Source organism: Camponotus vicinus, unplaced genomic scaffold (assembly GCF_025532165.1).
Source record: "Camponotus vicinus isolate PSW18456_S1 unplaced genomic scaffold, iyCamVici1.0 SCAF_12, whole genome shotgun sequence".
NCBI lineage: Eukaryota > Metazoa > Arthropoda > Insecta > Hymenoptera > Formicidae > Camponotus > Camponotus vicinus.
In genome coordinates this window covers 3981729-4005012 of record NW_028141948.1, presented here as the reverse complement: position 1 = coordinate 4005012, position 23284 = coordinate 3981729, and the positions used below count along the sequence as shown (strand labels likewise).

General features: G+C 30.0%; 1 protein-coding gene across 2 annotated transcripts; it reads left to right on the top strand.

Moving 5' to 3' along the window:
• The first annotated feature begins 1092 nt into the window (after positions 1-1092).
• On the top strand, positions 1093-23131 carry LOC145962548 (sodium-independent sulfate anion transporter). 2 transcript variants are annotated; one of them, XM_083083711.1, is made up of 12 exons: positions 1093-1516; positions 2682-2705; positions 9108-9439; positions 15352-15587; positions 15847-16048; positions 17089-17309; positions 19625-19970; positions 20218-20520; positions 20876-21021; positions 22374-22544; positions 22667-22820; positions 22927-23131. In XM_083083711.1, exons 3-12 carry the CDS (start codon positions 9253-9255, stop codon positions 22965-22967), a joined length of 2007 nt encoding a protein of 668 aa, XP_082939837.1. In that variant the 5' UTR covers positions 1093-1516; positions 2682-2705; positions 9108-9252; the 3' UTR covers positions 22968-23131. The 2 variants fall into 2 exon arrangements, with proteins under 2 accessions (XP_082939837.1, XP_082939836.1); XM_083083710.1 differs by lacking the exon at positions 2682-2705.
• Positions 23132-23284: the final 153 nt, after the last annotated feature.

Below are 23284 nucleotides of genomic sequence, written 5' to 3'. Positions count from 1 at the left end.
AATTGGCTTCAAATTATTGTTTGTAAAAACTATATGACACAATGTTTCTTAAAATATCCAAACTATATAATGACTATATTCCGACAGTATAATTCTAAACATTCTTATCATTTTTATCATTCAAAACATCATAATTATTCATTAGTTATCAACTGAATAGAATTACTTAGAGTGAAAACAAGCTATATATACAATATTAATTAAATTATTAATTAAGTTTTAAATTTATATATATATATATATATATATATATATATATATATACTATGTATTTTTCTTGTCTATACCTTTTTTTACGATTTTTTAGGGATATAAAACTAAGAATCTCGAATTGAGATTTATATCTTTACTTGGATATAAACCCAAGAAAACTTCACACTTTATGCACACTAACAAGTTTCATAGAAAGATTAATTTTAAATTTTCTGTGAAACTGACACATAACCATTTTTTGTATTTGACATACTAACCCAAAATATTTGAATTTATGTATATATATATTCAAATATCATGAATTAGTAAAAGCCAGACACGGATAATCGTGCATCAATTTCACAGAAAATTAATTTTTCTATAAAATTGATTAATGTGCACAAAGCATGAATTTTTCTTGATCCTATATCCAAATATATAAATCTTAACTCGAGATACATATGTATATATACTTCAATTGTTAATTTAAATAGTAATTGTCATAATGTAATATGTACAACTACAAAAATCCTAGCAAGCGCACATTATTTTGACGTCAAATGACGTACATTTGCTGGTTATGGAATATGTATAATAATGTAATAAGTATGTACAAAATCTATTTAAAATGTATACATGCATACATATTCTAAAAATGTATATATGCATAAATATATAATTATAAGCATATAAATAAAAGTATAAATATAAAGTTACTAGCTTCGAGCTTATTGTTAATACATTCATCAACTGTTTTTATCAATATCGTAATCGAATAATCCATTCGTGATTAAGATGCTCGTGTCCGAGCTGGGGAAAAACCTGATCAAAACAGAGAAGAAGAATCTAGAGATGAGCAGATAGGATTTGCCTCCTCCCGATTCTCAGTATCATGTCACAAACATGTGGCCCATGGCGGGGCACCGGAGTCGATCGCGCGACATGCGCCCGACACTGCATACCGCAAAAGAGTAAATTCGCGACTGTCAGATCGCAGGACATGAGGTGAGCGAGCGTACGCACCTCCACGTTTCCGCGCCGCGCTGGCGAGAGAGTCGGTGGACGCGCGGATGCAAACAATCACCCGCACCCGTACTTCCTCCGCTTTTTCGGCATATTTGCACGACAGTCGCGCGCGAGAAAGCGTCTCGGTAGCAAGCAGCTGATCGCTCGCCGAGAAGAAGAGAACGCGACTCGCGAGGAACGAACGGTAAAACGCGCGCGTCATCGCTTCCGGACGAGGACTTGGCGCGCATGCCGAAATGACGATGAATGTGAAAAGTAGAATTCAATCTCACCTGTAATATTACGAAGACAATTAGAGGTGAGTATTAATACGATTAATTCGCGAGATAAATGTAGGGCGATAAGTTTAAACTCTCGTGAATACATAATACAGGAAAAGGTGCGTTAATTCTGACATTATATGTTATATATTTAGAGCGAATATATTTAAATGTTTAATTTAAATTTTTTAATAAATTTTTTTATTATGACAAATTTAATCTAAAAAATAATATAAAATAAAGATCATTTTTAGCTTAATGCACGAAGCGATCATGAAGAAGCAGACAATCGAGGATGTTTAAATGTTTCGTTTGATAGCTTTTTCGTACTAATATTAAATCTCGCACTAAACTCGAATTAAATTAACATATGTAATGGAAATGCTCAAACATATTTCGAATTTAAATGACACACTTTGCTTTTGCGCTTGTTCGCGAAAAGAGCAAAGCGAAAACGTTTGCGCGTCATTACGCACACTTATATAGAGGAATACTGATTAGCCACGATAAATTCTGAAATCACAGCAGAGAAAGCATCATCCGCCTTTATGTAGGATTATAGGCCTTTTAATAAACTTTCGCACATAGATTTACTTTAGTTCGCGCAGCGACTATGGAGACCTGTGAAACAGGTTTTGCGCGAATTCATCGTGATATTTTGCATACGTTAAAGAACGAGATCGCGTATTCTCAATTTAGATACACACAAGAATATACAAGAGACATATATATCATTCATCAATTAATATCTTTTGGAATAACAGATTTTTTTTAAGGAAAGGCTAATATATCAAGTATATTTTAATATAATAAACGAATAATAGAAATTCTTAAATTAAAAAATATATGCAAATAAAAAATTGTATAAAATAAACTTTATGGATTTTTTGTTCCCCTATTAGTTTGTTTATATAAATTAAATTTTTATATTCTTGAGATTTGAATTTTTTTAAAATTATTTTTTTTAAACAATTATTTGAAATATGCGGAGAAACAAAATCTATTTCGTATTTAATCACTGTTATATTTAATTCTTTACTCGCACATGGCGCACATTCTCTTTAAAGAATATAAAATTAAAATTAAACAATTTTCCGTAAACGTCGTAAACGTCGTTTCGTAAAGTTTCGTAAACGTCGTGTTAGTCGATATCGACTTCGTTTATAAACGGAAACCTTGACCAAAGTGATATTTTTTTTTCAGTTACGGTGTCTGACGATATTGGAGGTAAAAACCGCTATATGATAGACCTCCGATACACTTCCTCATACTACAATCGCAAAATTTGCATGATATTAATTTCATATCCTCTAGTCATATTTCTTCAAAAACACAAAATTTAATAAACATTCTAATGGAAATGTGGAAAAAATATAGGATCATCAGAAGACAATATCAATTTTAATTTGCAAAACGTTAAAAAAAATTTTTTTTAATTTTTTATTTTTTCAAGACATTCTTTAATCATTTTTAAAGATATTTACGAGATATTTTATAGATATTTTATAGATGTATTGTTTTAATTATATTTATACGATATCGACATATGGCGACATATCATGATATGAGAATTGTTTTAATCATGTGAAATGGTTAATTGTAGATACCGATTTGCAACTTTTGTTTTCATAAATCGATAATGTTATATGACTATAAATAAACAGTTCTTAGGAAGTTTTAATTAAAAGATAAATCTCAAATTATTTAGCAAGAATTATTTAATCGCTTTAGTTTTAACTTTTCAAAAAAATTGCTTATCTTATAAATGTAAGTTAGACATTAATGATATTTTAACATTATGAATAACGTCGGGAAACGGCATTCCGAGCTCGAAATTACAGTCGTCTACTTACCACAAAAACATTCAAGGATTCCCAGGTGAACTATTCATTTCCTCAGTTAACGCGAGGCGGCATGATTCATTGACGATCCATTTAAAAACGTGGACAGCTATTCGCCGCGGCATTCTTTCATCACGTGCAAAATGCTTGAACGATGAATCGCAATTAATCGCGCGATAAGAGCAGCTTAATAGCAAAAACTTCCGTTTTTTCTTCTCTATATACGATGAATTTTTCGCGTTGAGAAATTTATTGGGGAAACGTGATAATTCTTCACCCTTAAATAGAATACTTTAGTTATGAAAAAATTATACATATTTAAGTTAAATAAATGAAAACATGACTTTGAACGAATAACATAAAATTAGTATAACATAGAATTTAGTTTTTGAGTATATTTAAACTAAAATGCATTTGAAAAAGTGAATAGTTTCACATTTCATTGTTATTAACAATCAGAATGTGTGATTGTGTATATATACAGGGTGTCCCAGGTATCTTTCGTCCAAAAAAAAAGGCAGATTCTCTGGCCAATTTAAAAACGATTTTTCCTAAGCGAAAATGTCGAGGGAGATCATTATTTTTTGCATATTCCCAATTTTTGTCATCATGTATCTTTCTCTAACTAAGCCTTAAATTAAAATTCTATTAAAGTAAACTCTACCTAAAATTAACTAAAGAATGTGACTTTATTAACATTTTATTCCCATAAGCCTTAGTTTGCGAAAAACTCTTTATTTTCAATCGTTTATAACTCGAAAACTATTAGTGCCGCGACATTTTCGCTGAGGAAAAATCGTTTTTAAATTGGCCAGAGAATCTGCCTTTTTTTTTGGACGGAAGATACCTGGGACACCCTGTATATTTATTACTTTAACAAATTATATACACAGAACATGAAAAAAAATTAATTGAAACATAAAAAAAGATATCTGATGACCTAAATTTTATAATCGAGCGATAACATATGATAACATATGATAATATTTTAAGATTCATTGTAATGAAATATCAAAAATCTCTTGCTAATTCATATATTTAATACAGGGTGTTCGGAAGTTCAATCGACAAATTTTCAGAGATTGTCGGGGGCACCATAAGAATCATTTTTTGCAAATGAACCTGGGATTGGAAACGTGTCATTACATCGCTACGGCATACGAAGTGTTCGAAAGAGTCGGGACCTCGAAATATCACAAAAAATAAAAGTTTTACAAAAAATTGTTTCAAACAAAAGTTGTAGGGTGTAAAAAGGTCTATTTACTCCATACTTATCTCCATAAACAGCAATCATGTCAGCATACTCGTTCCAAGAGTATCGCTCCATGTCGCATTTGGTCAGAAAGAAATAATATCAGAAATCAGAAATAAAATACTTTATTTTCTAGATGATGATTTCAATCGGATACGTGCTTTAACAACAGTGCACAACAGTACTGTTTGGAGTACAAACTCAAGTCTACAAAAAAATGAAGGTTTTTATTTGCTCGAATGTTTGTAATAAAAAATGGCCCAAAATATCATACGCATCGGTCAGTTATAAAAGTAGATCCACCATCATTTACCACTTCTACCTTCATTCGCCGATAATAATACGATAGCTACAGTCGTCGACTTATCAGGAAAAACTTTATAACTTGAATAACTTCGAAACGGCTTACTTAAAGTTGGTAAAATTAAGTAGTGCTTTGAAAAGGTCTCGAGAAGGGCTACAAGAATATGCAATAAAAAGTGGAGGGTTCCATTTCAAAAATTCAAGGTGGCCTTGTCGTGACCTTGGCGACGCCATCCAAGGTCAAACACATGGCGCCAGTAAATAGACCTTTTTACACCCTACAACTTTTGTTTGAAACAATTTTTTGTAAAACTTCTATTTTTTGTGATATTTCGAGGTCCCGACTCTTTCGAACACTCCGTATGCCGTAGCGATGTAATGACACGTTTCCGACCCCAGGTTCATTTGCAAAAAATGATTCTTATGGTGCCCCCGACAATCTCTGAAAATTTGGCGATTGAATTTCCGAACACCCTGTATACAGGGTGGCCCATTTTAATCCATCCAGTCGAATATCTCGAAAACAAAGCCCGGGAGAGAAAAATGTTTCAGACAAAAGTTGTTTGGTTTCGAGGGGGCCATAAGATGGTACCATTGATTTGACCTTGAAGAGTTATTTGAAGATCACATGAAGGTCACCTTCAATTTCTTAAATGGAACCTACTATTTGTCATTGCATATTCTTGCAGCTATCTCGAGAGCTTTCCAAAACACTATAATTAAGTACCTTTTCGTTAAGTACTCTTTGAGTTATGAGGCTTGAAATAATTTCTTAATTTTACATAAACCGTAAAATATCTTGTAAAATATTCATTTTTCGATTATCCTACCTTAATACTTTTACGTACAAAATAATGAGAGGAATCAATTGGTGTAAAGAAAACACATAGTTGTTTTTAAGAAAAAATATGGAATTGTTAATTGCAAATTAACCCCTCCTCGAAACCAAACAACTTTTGTCTGAAACAGTTTTCTCTCTCGGGCTTGGTTTTCGAGATATTCGACTGGATGGATTAAAATGGGCCACCCTGTATACACTCTGAGATAGCGAAAAATATTTGAATCTTTTTTTTATAATTTTAAATAATATCTCGCGAAATAGTCTTATATTGTTGGCGAAAGTCTTGTAAAATCAAGAAATTTGATAGTTGAGATGAAATTCATGATGAGACAGAGAACGAAATTAAATACTAACGAAATATTACGAAAATTGTATTTAAATATGCTTTACGATCCTAAAAAGACAATTGTTTTGAGTGATGCCATGTGAGAAAATACAATATTTATCAAATATTTATGCACGTAAAACAAGAGAAATAAGCGGAAGCATAAAAATAATTGATACAAGGAAAAACTTGAATAATGTTGTAATTATTCGAAATCAAAACATCAAACATAATTTGATGCAAATTCATCGAATCTAAATTTAATAGAGTCAGGGGGACTTCATCGTTTATATTTATTTTTAATAATTTCGCAAAATTATATGAATATGAATAAAACATTATAAATATATACACGTATATTTATTACAAAAGTATACGTTTTTATTATCCAAGTTATTTTTAAAAAAGGCCGTTGTTATAATCACAATACTCATCATTATAAAACGAGTGTATCTTAAACATATAAACTTGGCATCAAAAACCGGATTTTTTAATGACAATTAAAAAAATGTATTCCATGGAATGTGAAGGATATTTCCTCTCAATTTAATAATTTAATTCAATCACAAAATTTTCTCGAATCGTTTGATGTGTTATATTGTGTAAATGTTAAAATCTTTAGAAAATGAACAAAAAAATCATTGAATTATTTGTATCAAATTATAACAGCCAATTGTAATGTGCTCGATATCGTCTTACATAAGTCGTATTATCCGATGCCAGTAGATAGATAGTAATGAGAACGACGTTTATTCCATACGAGGAAGACATGGCTAAAGAGTATTTTTCAATATGAAATTAATTACGTAAACATCTTGCTAAGACCAGTCCGTATACAAATTTCTGCGACGGACGTAATGGTGCACGCATTATTATATTCAAAATTCCGAGAAGTATTGTATGTGCTTTTCTCGTATGCTACACTTCAGGATAATATTAGATTCAACATGTAATTCGAATAATTTTCCTATGTGCTCGTCTTTTCACGTTGACTTGTTATTCATCGTATCATCATCAAGCAGCGGTTTCCGGTATCGTCACGCTTCCGCCTTCTAACGAGCTCGATGTTCAAATAAACGGCAAGTCATGAAATAGTTCGATCGATTTGACGTGACAACTTTTACTTGTCATTTTATACATATATCGATTAAAAGTTATCTTAGAAATTATATTGTTTTATAATTGTATATCTTATCAGAATAAGATGCAATCTCTCTTATCTTGAACATATAATTTTACTCTGCGTATATATTTTATTCAAAATCAAATAGATAATACATACAGATCAATGTTTTGATGCTAATTAAATTTAATTATATACATAATTATTTAAGGAACTTTAAATGATGATTATTCTACGTATTTTCTAAATGTTTTCTTTAACGAATTGTATAATTCCTTAAAAAGAACATTATTGAGAAAACGAATTGTTTAATTCGCGCCGCAAGTACTTGCCATTAGGACGAAATCCGTTCTTTTGCAAGTATTTTGCAAAGCTGATTGCAAAATTCCGTCAATTATATCTTTTACTATTGCCGATACATTTTTACCATCCATTTGAGAAATCTATGTTCGCACGGACAATTGTAAGCGTAATATATATACTGATGCATATTTACCTTATTGAAAAAAAACACGATGCGTGAATTTTTAGATTGCTATTCCCTTTTTTGTGCAAGAGTAAAAGAGATTTTCAACAAGAAATAATCTACCAAGATATTCTTTTATTTAATTACGTTTTTAAAAGAAACGATTAATTATATAAATTTATAAGATTATTTATTACCAAAATCATTATATTATATCAAAACATAATAAAACAAAACATTTAATTATACATATATATATATATATATATATATATATGCAAATATAGAAAAAAATTATATAATTGTGCGTTATATAATTATATGTGAAATTGTCGGTTCTTGCTAAATTTTGCGTTTCAAAATAGTAAGGAAATCCTGTGCTTAAGTATAATATAATCATATAATAATAATCTAAATGACAATTGTTTGAGCGATAATGCCTTGAGAAAAAGAACATCTAAAGTATTATTAAATCAAAAAGTCGAAATCGCAAGAATTATGCGAGTGTGGGAAATGTAAATGAAATCTCACTAAAAAAAACTTCACAAAAATAAAAAAAAATGTGCCAAGTATAAAAAAATGTCTTTAAAGAATCAACTAATTTTAAAAAATGATAAAAATGAGAAATTTTAAAAACTGATATGAGATCAATATATAAATACAATAAATACAAAGATACAAATACAATAAATTATGTGCTATTAATTTGTAGTCGATATTAAATAAATTAAAATTACTTTAATTCCTAAAGCACTTTTTATATAATGTATATAATTTAAAAAAAGTTTTACGCAAATTCTAAATTGCATGAAGGTCTTCAGATTGAAATAAGATATTAAAATTGCTCGTCGTTTATATCTTGAATAAAATATGAAATTTAGACAATATATCTATATAAAAGAATGAGTCTGTAATTTTTTATCAGATTAATAAGTTATCATAAATTGTCACTTTTGCTTTTGTTACTTACGTTTTTCTTATAAAACTTTATAAAATATTATACATTATAAATATGTATGTATATATATATATATATATATATATATATATATATATATATATATATATTGTATGTATTAATATTTTCATTATTTAGTAAATACAGTTTTTATATTATAAAATATAAACTTTATGTTATACGATTTGAATAAGAAGCATTAACTGCACCAATTTTATTTAAACTGTTTAAATCGATAGTTTGTATCTACATTGTATTAGAAACATGCTGTTAGATTTCTGATTACCGTTTTAATTCTTGAAGTATTTTAATCGAAAGTTTATTTGACGTAAAATTCCGGATAAATTATTTGACAGTGCCTCGACATATCGAAAACAGTGGCTCTCAACAGTCGGATCCAGTTCTTTTATGTTACTTGATGTCTACCGCGTCGCTTGATAAAAGCGACAAGTAAAAAAACAATGTCCATCAATATGCAGCAGTAACAATATAAATTAACGCGCTCATTTATCCGCTCCAGAATCGCCGTGCGAACAAGAGCTCTCGATAGAATGGGGTCCACCTGAAAAGCAAATATACCAGCTTTATATAGGTTTGCGTCGATTTATGCATCTCTTCCGAATTCCACGCTTCGATCGATCTCGTCGATCTCAGGCAATCGTGTCATGTCCAAGTACAACGTCAACGAGGAGTACGACATGGAGAACCGCAGGGAGGTAACACTGACCGGCTTCAGCAATAACGCGCTTGACGATGTTCTTCGCAGCAACAATAATGAATCGAATGCTCTGAACGGTAATCCTGGCAGTGCTCATGCCATCACCAAAGATGCGAAAATTGTTAATCTCGAAGGTAAGAGATTTCTGTTATTATATCTTAATTATTTACAAAAAACACAAAAAGAAAGCAGCTCCAAAATACAGGGTGTTTCATTTTAATCGCCCCAGGCAAATATCTCGAAAAATATGGAAATTATGAAAAAATGTTTCGGACAAAAGTTGTATGGTTTCGAGGGAGGCCATAAGATAGTAACATTGGTTTGACCTTGAACAGTCATTTGAAGGTCACATAAAGGTCACCTTAAATTTCTTAAGTGGAACCTACTATTTGTCATTGCATATTCTTGTAGCTTATCTCCAGAGCTTTCCAAAACACTATAATTAAGTACCTTTTCGTTAAGTACTTTTTGAGTTATGAGGCTTGAAATAATTTCTTAATTTTACATAAACCGTAAAATATCTTGTAAAATATTCATTTTTCGATTATCTTACCTTAATACTTTTACGTACAAAATAATGAGAGGAATCAATTGGTGTAAAGAAAACACATAGTTGTTTTGAAGAAGAAATATGTAATTTGCAGTTACAATTCCATATTTTTTCTTAAAAACAACTATGTGTTTTCTTTACACCAATTGATTCCTCTCATTATTTTGTACATAAAAGTATTAAGGTAAGATAATCGAAAAATGAATATTTTACAAGATATTTTACGGTTTATGTAAAATTAAGAAATTATTTCAAGCCTCATAACTCAAAAAGTACTTAACGAAAAGGTACTTAATTATAGTGTTTTGGAAAGCTTTCGAGATAAGCTACAAGAATGTGCAAAAATATATAGGGTATTCCATTTAAAAAAATTGAAGTGACCTTCACGTGACCTTCAAATAACTCTTCAAGGTCAAACCAATGGTACCATCTTATGGCCCCCTCGAAACCATACAACTTTTGTCCGAAACATTTTTTCATAATTTTCATATTTTTCGAGATATTTGCCTGGGGCGATTAAAATGAAACACCCTGTATATATCCAAACAGCACAGAACATTGCAACAATATTACAGCAATATTGCAATGCTCTTGTAATTTTGCTGCAACATTGAAAGATTGTCACAATGTTGCTACAATGTTCCATACTGTATGGATAATTTACCAATACAATCATTTTAAAAGAAGAGATACAATCAAAAAAAGAGACCACAAAGAATGTGAAATATTGAACTTAAGAAAAAAAAATATTTTTCTCGATATTTTTCGCTATCAGAGAAGATCGACTTAAAATTGATTGAAAAACATGACATTTGAAAGACATATTCTATATAATGTATCCCGATTAAAGACTTGCTTTTGCTTTTCAAAAAAGGCATCGAATAGAATTGTAATTCTTCATATAAAGTATGTGAAATTGCAAGCACACGTAACTCGTCGACGATTCGTGTGAAAATTCGTCGGCGTTCAATGAACGCGAGAGTGGAAAACGAGAAAATAATCGGCGTATGATTCAACGTGCAACATATCGCGTCATGTAGCCGGGAGCGACAACGGAACGTCGGCAAAAATTTGCAAAAATGATCGTGCACCGTATACCGACCTTCACTTTCAAGGTCAAACGATCATTTTTAACGCTTTACGATATTTATAACTGGAAAAATTGTTTCAAGGCATATTATCTTTATCACGATCATCTAATTCACATTACGCATATATGCATTTATGCACGTATAATATAAGTGACGTACATTGCGACAACATTTTTTCTAATAATTATCCTAAATAGATAAGATAGTGTGCGAAATACTTTTAATAAATATAAGTACGTACAATGTATTTCGCATGAATAATACAATATTACAGCTGAATGCAACCGAATGTAATAATAACTGTATATCAAAATTTACAAAATCATATTTATAATTGAAATTTTCCAAAGCAAATTTATTTACAACAATGAGACGACGATACGGAAGATATAATAAAAAAATATTTCATTGTCTATATAAAAATCTTTGCAAGTTTATATGATATATTTGCACATTAATATTTTTATATTTTTGTTGTTAATACGTTGCAAAAAAATGAATATTTCGATGCGCAATAATTATTTTGTAAATAGTGGTATTTCTATTAAAATAAAAAAATATTGCACTGTTTATGTAAGAATCTCTGCAAGGTTATATAAGAATCTGATATACCGTTTGTGTATTAATGTTTTTATATTTTTGCTGTCAGTACATTGATTATTATGCAAAAAAATTAATCATTTAGTGCACAATTTTTCAAAATATAACATTAGAATATAAAAAGTTTTACAAGAACAATATGTGTGGCGTCGCGTTACATCATCTCATTTCAAAGTATATTTCGAGCACATAAAAATTACGTTTTACGCTTTACGACATCTTAGTCGCGATATATGTATACATATATGGATCTAAATAAGTTACTATTCATTCTATATTTTTTTTTCGTATAAATTATCGATTTATATCGATACTTATATTTTCTAAATATATCATTCATATAATCGTTCGAACAATAGTCGCATACATCGCAAAAAAATCATGTTGACGTATCATGAATAATCAAAGCTACATGAAATATGCAAGATAAGATGTTTATTTTCTGATATTCTTGTTATATTTTAAAAAATTTTCATTGAATTTAAATATATAATTAATTATAAGAAGATTGAAATTAAACTGTAAGATTGAATTTAAGGATAAAGTTCCAAAAAGCATAAACCTCCGATTGCACTGAAATTTTAACCAAAGCTTGTCCTTGACTTGAGTATAAAGCACCATGAAAAATTTTTGCCGACAAGGCCTCGTTTGTCTCCCACTCCCCCTCAAAGTTCCAAATATTTTTACTGTATATTTCCGAAAATATTGATTTTAGAGAAAAAAGTTTCAGACAAAAAAATAAAGCTCTTTAAAACTCTATAAAAAAGGATATACACATTTTTTACATAAAGCCATTATTTTGGGTATTATATGATAAAATAATAATTTAAACGCCATCGTGTTAATACAATGTATCGCACCAGATTCACAGGAGAATATATTAATAGATATGCTTTAGTTGATGAGAGATTTCGCTTCGCCTTGCAAAGTACACGCGTAGACACAGTGGGTTCTGCCCCCACCCCCCTCTGCTAAAATCGCGTTAATTATATTTATTATTCTAATTTCCGTTTCACCATTATTATAATATGGGTATTCTGAGAATAAATATTTTAAATATAAGATATTCTATTGTAAATTTTAAATATAGGATATTGTTTTAATTTTTTTGTTTTGAGTTCCATTTTTAATCATTTTGAACAATAGTTACAAAATTTTAATATGTTTATATATATATATATGTTTATGTATATATACAGGTATCAGGTGTATATGTATCCAAAAAAAAAGCTCTTGTAGCTTACCTCGAGAGCTTTCCAAAACACTATAATAAAGTATTTTTTCATCGAGTACTTTTCGAGTTATGAGGCTTGAAATAATTTCTTAATTTTTATATAAATTTTTATATAAATCATAAAATATCTAGTAAAATATTCATTTTTCGATTATCTTACCTTAATACTTTTATGTACAAAATAATGAGAGGAATCAATTGGTGTAAAGAAAACACATAATTGTTTTGAAAAAAAAAATGTAATTGTTAATTGCAAATTACATTTTTTTTTCGAAACAATTATGTGTTTTCTTTACACCAATTGATTCCTCTCATTATTTTGTACGTAAAAGTATTAAGGTAAGATAATCGAAAAATGAATATTTTACAAGATATTTTACGGTTTATGTAAAATTAAGAAATTATTTCAAGCCTCATAACTCGGAAAGTATTTAATGAAAACTATCTTAATTATAGTGTTTTGGAAAGCTCTCGAGATGAGCTACAAGAATATGTAAAAGCATATAGGGTGTCCCATTTAAAAAGTTGGAGGTAACCTTCACGTGACCTTCCAGCGACTATTCAAGGTCAAACCATTGCCACCATTTTATAGCTCTCTTTAAACCAAATAACTTTTATTTGAAACATTTTTCTCTAAAATGCTTTATTTTTTAGATATTCGACAGTTTCCGGACTTTTCGAAAACCCTGTATGTTGTAGAAATGGGGTTGCTGAAGAATTTTTCTCTATGTTTTATTTGACAATCTTTTATAGTTTTTGAAATAGTTAACAAGAAAGATTTAGTATGTGTGTAATTAAAACGTAATTTTCTGACACTATATACATTTAATACACAAACTACATGGGCTATTTGTGTATTAAAAAAGGCTTCTCTTCTTTCCCACCCCGAAAAAAAATTTCCGTTTTGTGCAATACAAAAGTACAATACGATTTGGATTATATAATATAATCCAAATTTAAGTAATATAAATTAAATTTTTAGTTGTATGTAGATCAGAAATAGATTTGGGTTAGGTTATTTTCCGGAAATGAAGCCCCCGACAGGGAGGCAGAACCCACTGTATCTACGTATGTTCTTTGCAAGACGAAGCACGAAGTTCACTCTACATCTAACCTTAACCCTGAAATTGAACTTTGTTTCACTTTTGTTTTGCAAAGTATATGCATGAACACGGTGGGTTCCGCCCACTTCAATGAAATTATCTCAATATACACACATCAATATATCAATTATCTCTTTTATGCACAAAATAATGAGAAAAATCAATTGATGTAAAAAAAACAATAGTTGTTTTTAAGAAAAAATATATAATTAGTAAGTAACATTTACATATTTTTTATTAAAAACAATTGTATTTTCTTTACATTAATTGATTCTTCTCATTATTTTGAGCATAAAAGTATAGAGGTAAGATAATTGAAAAATGAATTTTATGATATTTTATGAAATATTTTATAGTTTATATAAAATTAAGAAATTTTATTTCAAGCCTCATAACTCAAAAAGTACTTAATGAAAAAGTATTTTATTGTAGTGTTTTGAAAAGAGAGATAGGCTACAAGAATATGCAATGAAAAATTCCATTTAAGAAATTAGGGATTCCAATTAAAAAATTGAAAATGACTTTCATGTGGCATTCAAATGACTATTCAAGGTCAAATCAGTGGCACCGTCTTATATCCCTCTTTGAATAACTTTTGTCTGAAATCTTTTTTTTTAATTCGTTATCTTCGGAATATTTCGTTGTGTCAATTTAAATGGGACATTATGTATATGTATTGCAAATTTTAAATATTTATTTTTTATTATATTTTGCATATTATTTTATATCTGAAATAAATCTGTACGAGAATATTTGAGATTCTCCAGTGTTAAATTACAATAATTTTATTTAAAATTCTAAATAAAACTCAAATAAAACTGATTTTGCGTGTATCATAAGTTGCTCATAATATTAATTTTTCAATTAAAAAAATTATTTTATTTCGAATGCGCGATACTTTTTAAAGTTATTTTTAAAAAATTCACGTATTTATCAAATAAAATCGACACGTTTGTCAAACTGTTAATTGATCAAGGGCATCCAGTATGTTGCAGAATAATAAGTAATAATTTCAAAATACGTCGAATAATAATTTACCTTGACATCTTTGTGCATTCGACTCGTATATTTCTCTTTCTTTTCGCTAAAAAAGACGAATAATTTCACGAAGCGACGCAGATAAATATAAAAAAATAGATATCATTATCAATCGCACCGTTGATATGTTAACATAACAGCAGCATATAAAACGTGCCATGAAGTAAAAACGCTTACATTTTATAATCCTGGTTTATAATATTTTTGTAAATTTTTGTTCCTGCTCGTATTTCAATTTGTTCTATGCAAAAAATATTTCACTCATATCACGTTTTTCAAATGTCATCCAATAAATTTTATATTAGTGGAAAACGACTAAAAGTTGGGATATTATTGAATTCTTATAACTTTGACAAACTCGCAAAACAAATATACATATCAGAAGATTAAAATTTAAATCTAGATCTAAATCTTTCCTCATACTTTTCAGTGCCACAAAATTCCGATAAAAACGCCTTATATACTTCTGGAAAAAGGTGGTTTTATCGACGAGTGAGAAGCTCTTGCCAGAAAAAATTGCTATTTAAAAGAATACCGATTCTAACGTGGTTACCAAATTATCAAAAAAAATACGTAGTGAGCGATCTAGTAGCTGGTATTACCGTAGGACTCACTGTTATACCGCAAGCTATAGCGTACGCTAACGTTGCCGGACTTCCGTTACAGGTAAGATCCAATAATATCTATTAATTATGAGTACAATTATGTACGTATAATTATTTTCATCAATGTAATTGATTTGTTTTTCCTATGTTTTATATATTGAGATATAGACATAAGAAAAAATAAATCAAAATTCTCTCTAAAAATTGTCAAGAATTTAATTCTCATAAATTAATGGTAAATATTGCCGCAATATTAAAACAGAACAATAAAATTTATGATGATTAAAAAGAAAAATGCACAAGATTATTCTGGGTTACAGTATGGACTCTATTCGTCTTTTATGGCCTGTTTCGTGTATACAATTTTTGGCTCTTGGAAAGATGTACCTGTGGGACCAACCGCGATCGTCGCACTTTTAACAAGAGAGACATTACAAAAGGCCCATCTAGGGCCCGATTTCGCAATATTATTGTGTTTCGTCTCGGGCTGCATTTCTCTACTGATGGGCATTTTGCATTTAGGTAATATTGCAAAAATACAAATCTCATGTAAAAATTCATGAATCATTGCCTTCGCAATTATATTCTAATTAATACAGCTTTAGCTGTAAATAATATATTTATTTTAATTTTTAAATATATAATAGTTTTAATTCAAAATATACATAATCGAATATCGATATAACGAAGTACTATTTCAGTTGATTGTTCAGTTGATTGATTAGTTGATTGCTTATCAAGTGATTGCTTATCATATTCTCTCTTTCCGAGATATTCTCTTTGTATCCTACACTTATAATAATCACGTACCACACTAGAATTAAAAAGTGAATAAAAACAGAACTACAATATATTCATTTTGCACATGTGCTATTAGAATTAATACGAAGAGAAAATTTTCATCTTCCCAATGAATCTTCTTTACAATATAAACATTTTTATCATATATATTTTACAACTATATTTTAATTATATTTAAAATATATCTACATTTTGATTTTTTCTTATATATTTATATGGCTAATATATATACATATATGGTAAAACTGCATATTAGCGACGACTTCACCAATTTCGATGATCTTGACATATGTTGTCAAGGACATGTTCCTGATTAATTTGCAAAAGGTTTTAGCCGTCGCTCGTTGTTTATTATAAAGTTATTTACAAAATAAGTTCAATGGTCCCGCATGGGTTTTCAATTTTTTATATGAAACGAGGTTTACTCTATACTCTGTGTGTGTGTGTGTGTGTGTGTGTGTGTGTGCGCGCGCGCGCTCCCTGTTTTCAATGCAAAACTATACAATCTATTATTGTATAATTTCATATAGATTTTCAGTATTCCACACAAAACGAGGTTTACATTACTATTATGCCTATTATCGGTTAGTCACTATCTTTAATTATTTATAACCTTGTTATAATCAATGAGCGACGGCTAAAATCTTTTGAATGTCACTCAAGGATATGTCCTTGATAACATATGTCAAAGTCATCGAAATTGATGAGGTCGTCGTTAATATGTAGTTTTACCTTATTTTTTATGCGAATCGATATGTTAGGATTCCTATTGGATTTTATATCGGGGCCAGTATCCGTGGGTTTCACATCGGCGGCATCGATCATCATCGCTACCAGTCAGGTGAAAGATATTCTCGGGGTCCAAGTTACCGGTACCAAATTTGTGGAAGTTTGGCAAAGTATCTTCGAGCATATCGGCGAGACGAGATGTTGGGATACCACTCTCGGAATTATCTGCATAATCATTCTTCTGCTTCTCCGAGTAAGAGCGACTCTATTTAAATCGTAACTTGTTGTTTTAATGGTAATCGAATAATCCAAATTCAGAGATGCGACGTAATCGAGCAATTCTCTTTTGATTACATATTTATTTTATTACAGCTTACACACACACACACACACACACACACACACACACACACACACACACACACACACACAATTATACAATTGAAAAAATTGGAGTCAGTAACACACACAGACACACACACACACACACACACACACACACACACACACACACACACACACACACAGAGAGAGAGAGAGAGAGAGAGAGAGAGAGAGAGAGAGAGAGAGAGACTTCAGTTTTGTGTGTGTGTGTGTGTGTGTGTGCGTGTGTGTGTGTGTGTGTGTGTGTGTGTGTGTGTGTGTGTGTGTGTGTGTGTGTGTGTGTGTCTGTGTGTGTGTCTGTGTGTGTTAACTGACTCCAATTTTTTCAATTGTATTCTTAGACAAATTCTTAGAAAAATAAATCAGATAAATATTATTTTTTTATTTATAATCAAAAATTAAATAAATGTATATTTCTGTTTTTTTTAGATTGTTTTTTTATTTTTATTTAATATTGACGTAGTCAATAGTTTTATTTTTTATTATTTGTTTAATATTGAACTAAATAGGGTAAATGTTTACTTTAGGTTACACAGCTCGAAAAATTTTTATTTTCACATATGTTGTAGAGGATACATTCCTAAGTAATACACCGTTTGAATTTTGCGGCGGTCTCTCTTCGTTCCTGAGATATGCGATTTTGAAATTTTATACTTACTTGTATCATCTTTTCGTTACATTCTAAATATGTTTATATTTTTCTGTTTACATTTACCAAGGTTATCTTTCTAAATAACTTTCAAAAGGTTTTAGCCGTTTGTTATTTATTAAATAGTTATTAACAAAAAAAGTTTCATGAATATAATTTGACCACATCATGTATGTTTAAGAAGAGAGAATATAGGTAATTATGCATAAAAAGGGCCCAACAATTTAAATTTATATAGAATTTAATACAATTTAATACAATTAAAAAATATCACAAATGTATGTGTACACATACACACACGCGCGCGCGCGCGGGGGGTGCAAGGCCTTCGGCCCCCCCTGCCGCAACCACCCCACCGGTAGGGGACGCATTGCGAAGAGTTGAATCACAATGGATATATGCTGTAAGTTGTAAAGCGAGGTCCACCTTGCCTACCGACGGGGTGGTTGCGGGAGGGGGGGCCGAAGGCCTTGCACCCCCCGCGTGTGTGTGTGTGTGTGTGTACACATACATTTGTGATATTTTTTAATTGTATTAAATTGTATTAAATTCTATATAAATTTAAATTGTTTACCTTTTTTTTATTAGAATATTTATATTAGAATATTAATTAGAGATAGCAAACGTAAACAAAAAAATATAAACATACAAGTAAAATATAATATGAAACCGTGATGAACAAATGTAAACAAAAAATGTAAATATATAAATAATATATAACGAAAAGATGACATAAAAGTATGAAACTTCAAAAGTGCATATCTCAGAAACGAAAAGAGACCGCCGCAAAATTCAAACGGTGTATTACTTAGGAATGTATCCTCTACAACATATGTGAAAATAAAAATTTTTCGAGCTATGTAACCTAAAGTAAACATTTACCTTAAATAGTTTAATATTTTTCACACAACTCTAGCGATATAGGCGTTATTATTTTTTTTTTCAAATTCGTTACAATAGATCGTTTTATCCTTCCCTATCGCTATCATTATAGCACGTCATTATTTTCCATTTACATTGTCGCTTAAAGTCATTTTACGAACCGATGCGAGTGTTTGTAATATCGATTATTAATTCAAACGACAATTATGAAAAACGATTATTATTCGAAATAATATTTTTCTTCATATTTGTGTTAACGATGTTTTCATTATAATTTTAATTTATTATAATTTTAATCCTTCTACCAAGAGATAATTTCATTGTTTCTCAACGCAATATTTTTATCGTACATTCTTTTAGATGAATAATTTTTGTTGTCTTATGTGCAATATATAATTAATTATTACATATTATAACATAATATTTAAATAACAATAATTGTAATTGATTAATTAAACAAATAAAATTATTTTATTGCAGTATAATTTTATTAATCGCATCCATCAAAGGAAGCGAAATATTGGGATATGTAACAACGAAAATTATTTATCTCTTGAAATGTTTGGTGGTGGAAAACATTGCTTTGAAATATTCTTGTTTTTTATATTTTAATAGCAAAGGAAATTCAAACGCTACTTTTGATATATTAATAGAAAGTGAAAGACTGGCCGGTAATATCAAAAAATACCAAAGTACCGTCGCAGCTTCAACAAGTCATCACAAAGTTGCTCTGGCTGATTTCCACATCCAGAAACATCATCATAGTGATTGTCTGCGCGGTTATGTGCTGGCTCTTCGAGAAACATCTCGGAGAATCGCCCGTCATTTTAACGGGTCATGTGAAACAAGGACTGCCAGAATTTCGTTTGCCGCCTTTCGAAGCTCAGGTCGGGAATGAAACCTATACCTTCATCAATATGGTTTCCTCCCTAGGCACTGGTTGTCTAATCGTCCCCATGTTGAGTTTGCTGGAAACCATCTCCATCGCCAAAGTATTCTGTAAGAAAGTGTTAAACACTCAAACATTTATTTTATTAAACAATAATTAAACAAAGTTTACGAAATAGGAATAAAACTAGGATATAAAAACGAAATATGAGAAGTATAAGATAATAAAAAATAATTCTTCTGAAGAATTATTTTTATACATTTTGTTCCGCATAAACTTTAGATTTGAAATAATAAATTTATATTTTAAATAAATGCATTGCAATGCATTTTAATAGTGTAATTAAACGGATTACAGCGGAGGGCAAATCGATAGACGCAACTCAAGAGATGCTAGCATTGGGCGCGTGCAACGTGATATCATCATTTGTGTCATCGATGCCCGTGAGCGGTGGCCTTAGTCGAGGCGCGGTCAATCACTCGTCTGGAGTAAAGACTACGCTCGGTGGAGTCTACACCGGATTATTAGTACTTATATCGTTACAGTTCCTCACACCTTACTTGTATTATATCCCGAAAGCCGCCTTAGCAGCCGTCATTATCGCTGCGGTCATCTTTATGATGGAATTTCAGCTGGTGAAGCCCATGTGGCGAAGCAAAAGTACGCTTCTTTTTACAAAATTAATAATGAAATAAAAGCCACGACAATAATAGAATGGAATAGAGCTTAAGCGGTTGCGAATAAATAAATATATACGAGAAAACGATCATATAAAAGATCTTCTTGAAAAAAGATCAGGATGGATCATAAATACATCCTTTATTAATTATTTTCTCAAATCATTAATTATTATTATTAATTAATATTAATCATAAATTATAATTTATTAATAATTATTAATTTGCAATCGTTTTTTATTGCTACAGTAATATTATATATAAAAGATTTTTTTAATTATTTTTCAACATCGTTTTTTTACAATCACTCACATTTTTTTTGCATTATTCATTTTTAGAAATTGATCTCATACCAGCTGTAGCTACGTTCCTATGTTGCCTCTTTATACGACTCGAATTGGGCATAGTAATCGGCATTGGTATAAATCTCCTGTTCCTACTTTATGCCTCGGCTAGACCAACGTTACGAGTTCATAAAACTACGGTGAGTTTATAACACCATGTAAATGCTATGACACATAAAATACATATTTTTATCTCAAAAAACAATAACGAGCTGTTAATAAATTGAAAAAAATTTTTTTTTTATTTTTTTACCCGAATTAAATATCAATTTGTAGATTCCAAAAACATAATATAACTCTATAATAACTTTGTAATATAAGTCTATAAAAATATTTTACATAATACACACACACACACACACACACACACACACACACACACACACACACATATATATATACAGGGTGTTCATTTTAATTTCCCCAGGCAAATATTTCGGAAAATAATGACAATTCGGAAAAATGTTTCAGACAAAAGTTGTATGGTTCCGAGTGGGACATAAGATGGTGCCATTAGTTTGACCTTGAAGAGTCACCTGAAGGTCACGTGAAGGTCACCTCCAACTTTTTAAACGGGACGCCCTATATACTTCTGCATATTCTTGTAGCTTATCTCGAGAGCTTTCCGAAACACTATAATTAAACATTTTTTCATTAAGTACTTTTCGAGTTATGAGGCTTGAAATCATTTCTTAATTTTACATAAACCGTAAAATATCTTGTAAAATATTCATTTTTCGATTATCTTACCTTAATACTTTTATGCACAAAATAATGAGAGGAATCAATTGGTGTAGAGAAAACACATAGTTGTGTCGAAGAAAAAATATGTAATTTGCAATTAACAATTACATATTTTTTCTTCGAAACAACTATGTGTTTTCTTTACACCAATTGATTTCTCTCATTATTTTGTGCATAAAAGTATTAAGGTAAGATAATCGAAAAATGAATATTTTACTAGATATTTTATGGTTTATGTAAAATTAAGAAATTATTTCAAGCCTTATAACTCGAAAAGCACTTAATGAAAACTAACTTAATTATAGTGTTTTGGAAAGCTCTCGAGATGAACTGCAAGAATATGTAATAAAAAGTAGGCAGTTCTATTTAAAAAATTGAAGGTGACCTTCACGTGACCTTCAAGTAACTATTCAAGGTCAAATTAATGACACCATCTTATGTCCCCCTTGAAACCATACAACTTTTGTCTGAAACATTTTTGCTGAAAATGCTTCGTTGAAGAATTATCGAAGTGCGTTTTTTAAAATGAGACACCCTGTATATATATATATATATATATATATATATATATATGCGTGTGTGTATGTGTGTGTGTATTTATATTAAACTTTCTTCTTTACATTATACATAGTTGCGTATCTTCAATAAAAAAATAATTAAAAAGAAAAATTCAAAGAAAATATCATTTCGAGACATAGTCGTATTTATTACAAAATATTAATGTATTATTTCCTTTTCTTTTGTATAGAGTATTGGTGGTTGTGAATATCTTGTCATAACTCCGGATCGAAGTCTGGTGTTTCCAAGTGTTGAATACGTGCGAGCCATCATTAGTAAGCAGGGATTGCGAGAAGGAACCGCTATGCCAATTGTAATAGATTCCACGCATATCCAAGCGGCCGACTTCACCGCTGCAAAGGTGCAAATAGAAATCTTGAAAGAGAGGATAATGAAACTTTAATTATTATTCTTATATACTTTGACATGCTACATTAATCAAGTGTTGCATCGTCTCTCCATCATCAACTTTTCCATTTACAGGGTATTAAAACTTTAATAGAGGATTTTGCTAAGCGAGGTCAGCCCTTAATCTTTCATAACTTAAAGCCGAGCGTTATCGAGATCTTTAAAGGTGTAAAACCCTCGGGCCTCACGTGCAGTTCTAGTGAACTCGAACTCAATGACTGCCTTAAAGGTAAATCTATTTTTATAATAAGATTCTTTTACGTATTTTTTTTCTAAATATGTGCTTGTAATTTTCTAAATATGTATTTGTAATTTTATATATTTTTTTACTGCAGAACACACAAATGTTTCCACGGAAGGCCTCAATCGATATTAAACATATATGGATGAAGAACAATAGATTCGAATAAATTTTTCCTTTCTGAATAGAAATCAGTATTATAATGAAAATATCGTGGCTTTCGCACGTTATAGATAGTGTATATATAGATATGTACATATGTGTATTCATAAGAATTAATATAAAATTAGCCTTGTAAATCTGCGCGATGTACACAAGTGAAATATTTTTGCACAAAAAGCGGGAACTTAAATTATATATATATATATCGAAGTTAATTTATATTAAATTAGATAAGAAGATATACATAGTAACGGAGAGTCTATTAATTGATGCATAATTGATGACATTGA

What these genes read in the sequence shown, in the direction of transcription:
- LOC145962548 (XM_083083710.1), top strand. Translation starts at nt 9,253, where the DNA reads ATGTCCAAGTACAACGTCAACGAGGAGTACGACATGGAGAACCGCAGG. An exon ending in TCATTCTTCTGCTTCTCCGA is followed by an intron (nt 17,310 to 19,624) that starts GTAAGAGCGACT and finishes ATATATTAATAG; the next exon opens with AAAGTGAAAGACTGGCCGGT. An exon ending in CCGACTTCACCGCTGCAAAG is followed by an intron (nt 22,545 to 22,666) that starts GTGCAAATAGAA and finishes TTCCATTTACAG; the next exon opens with GGTATTAAAACTTTAATAGA.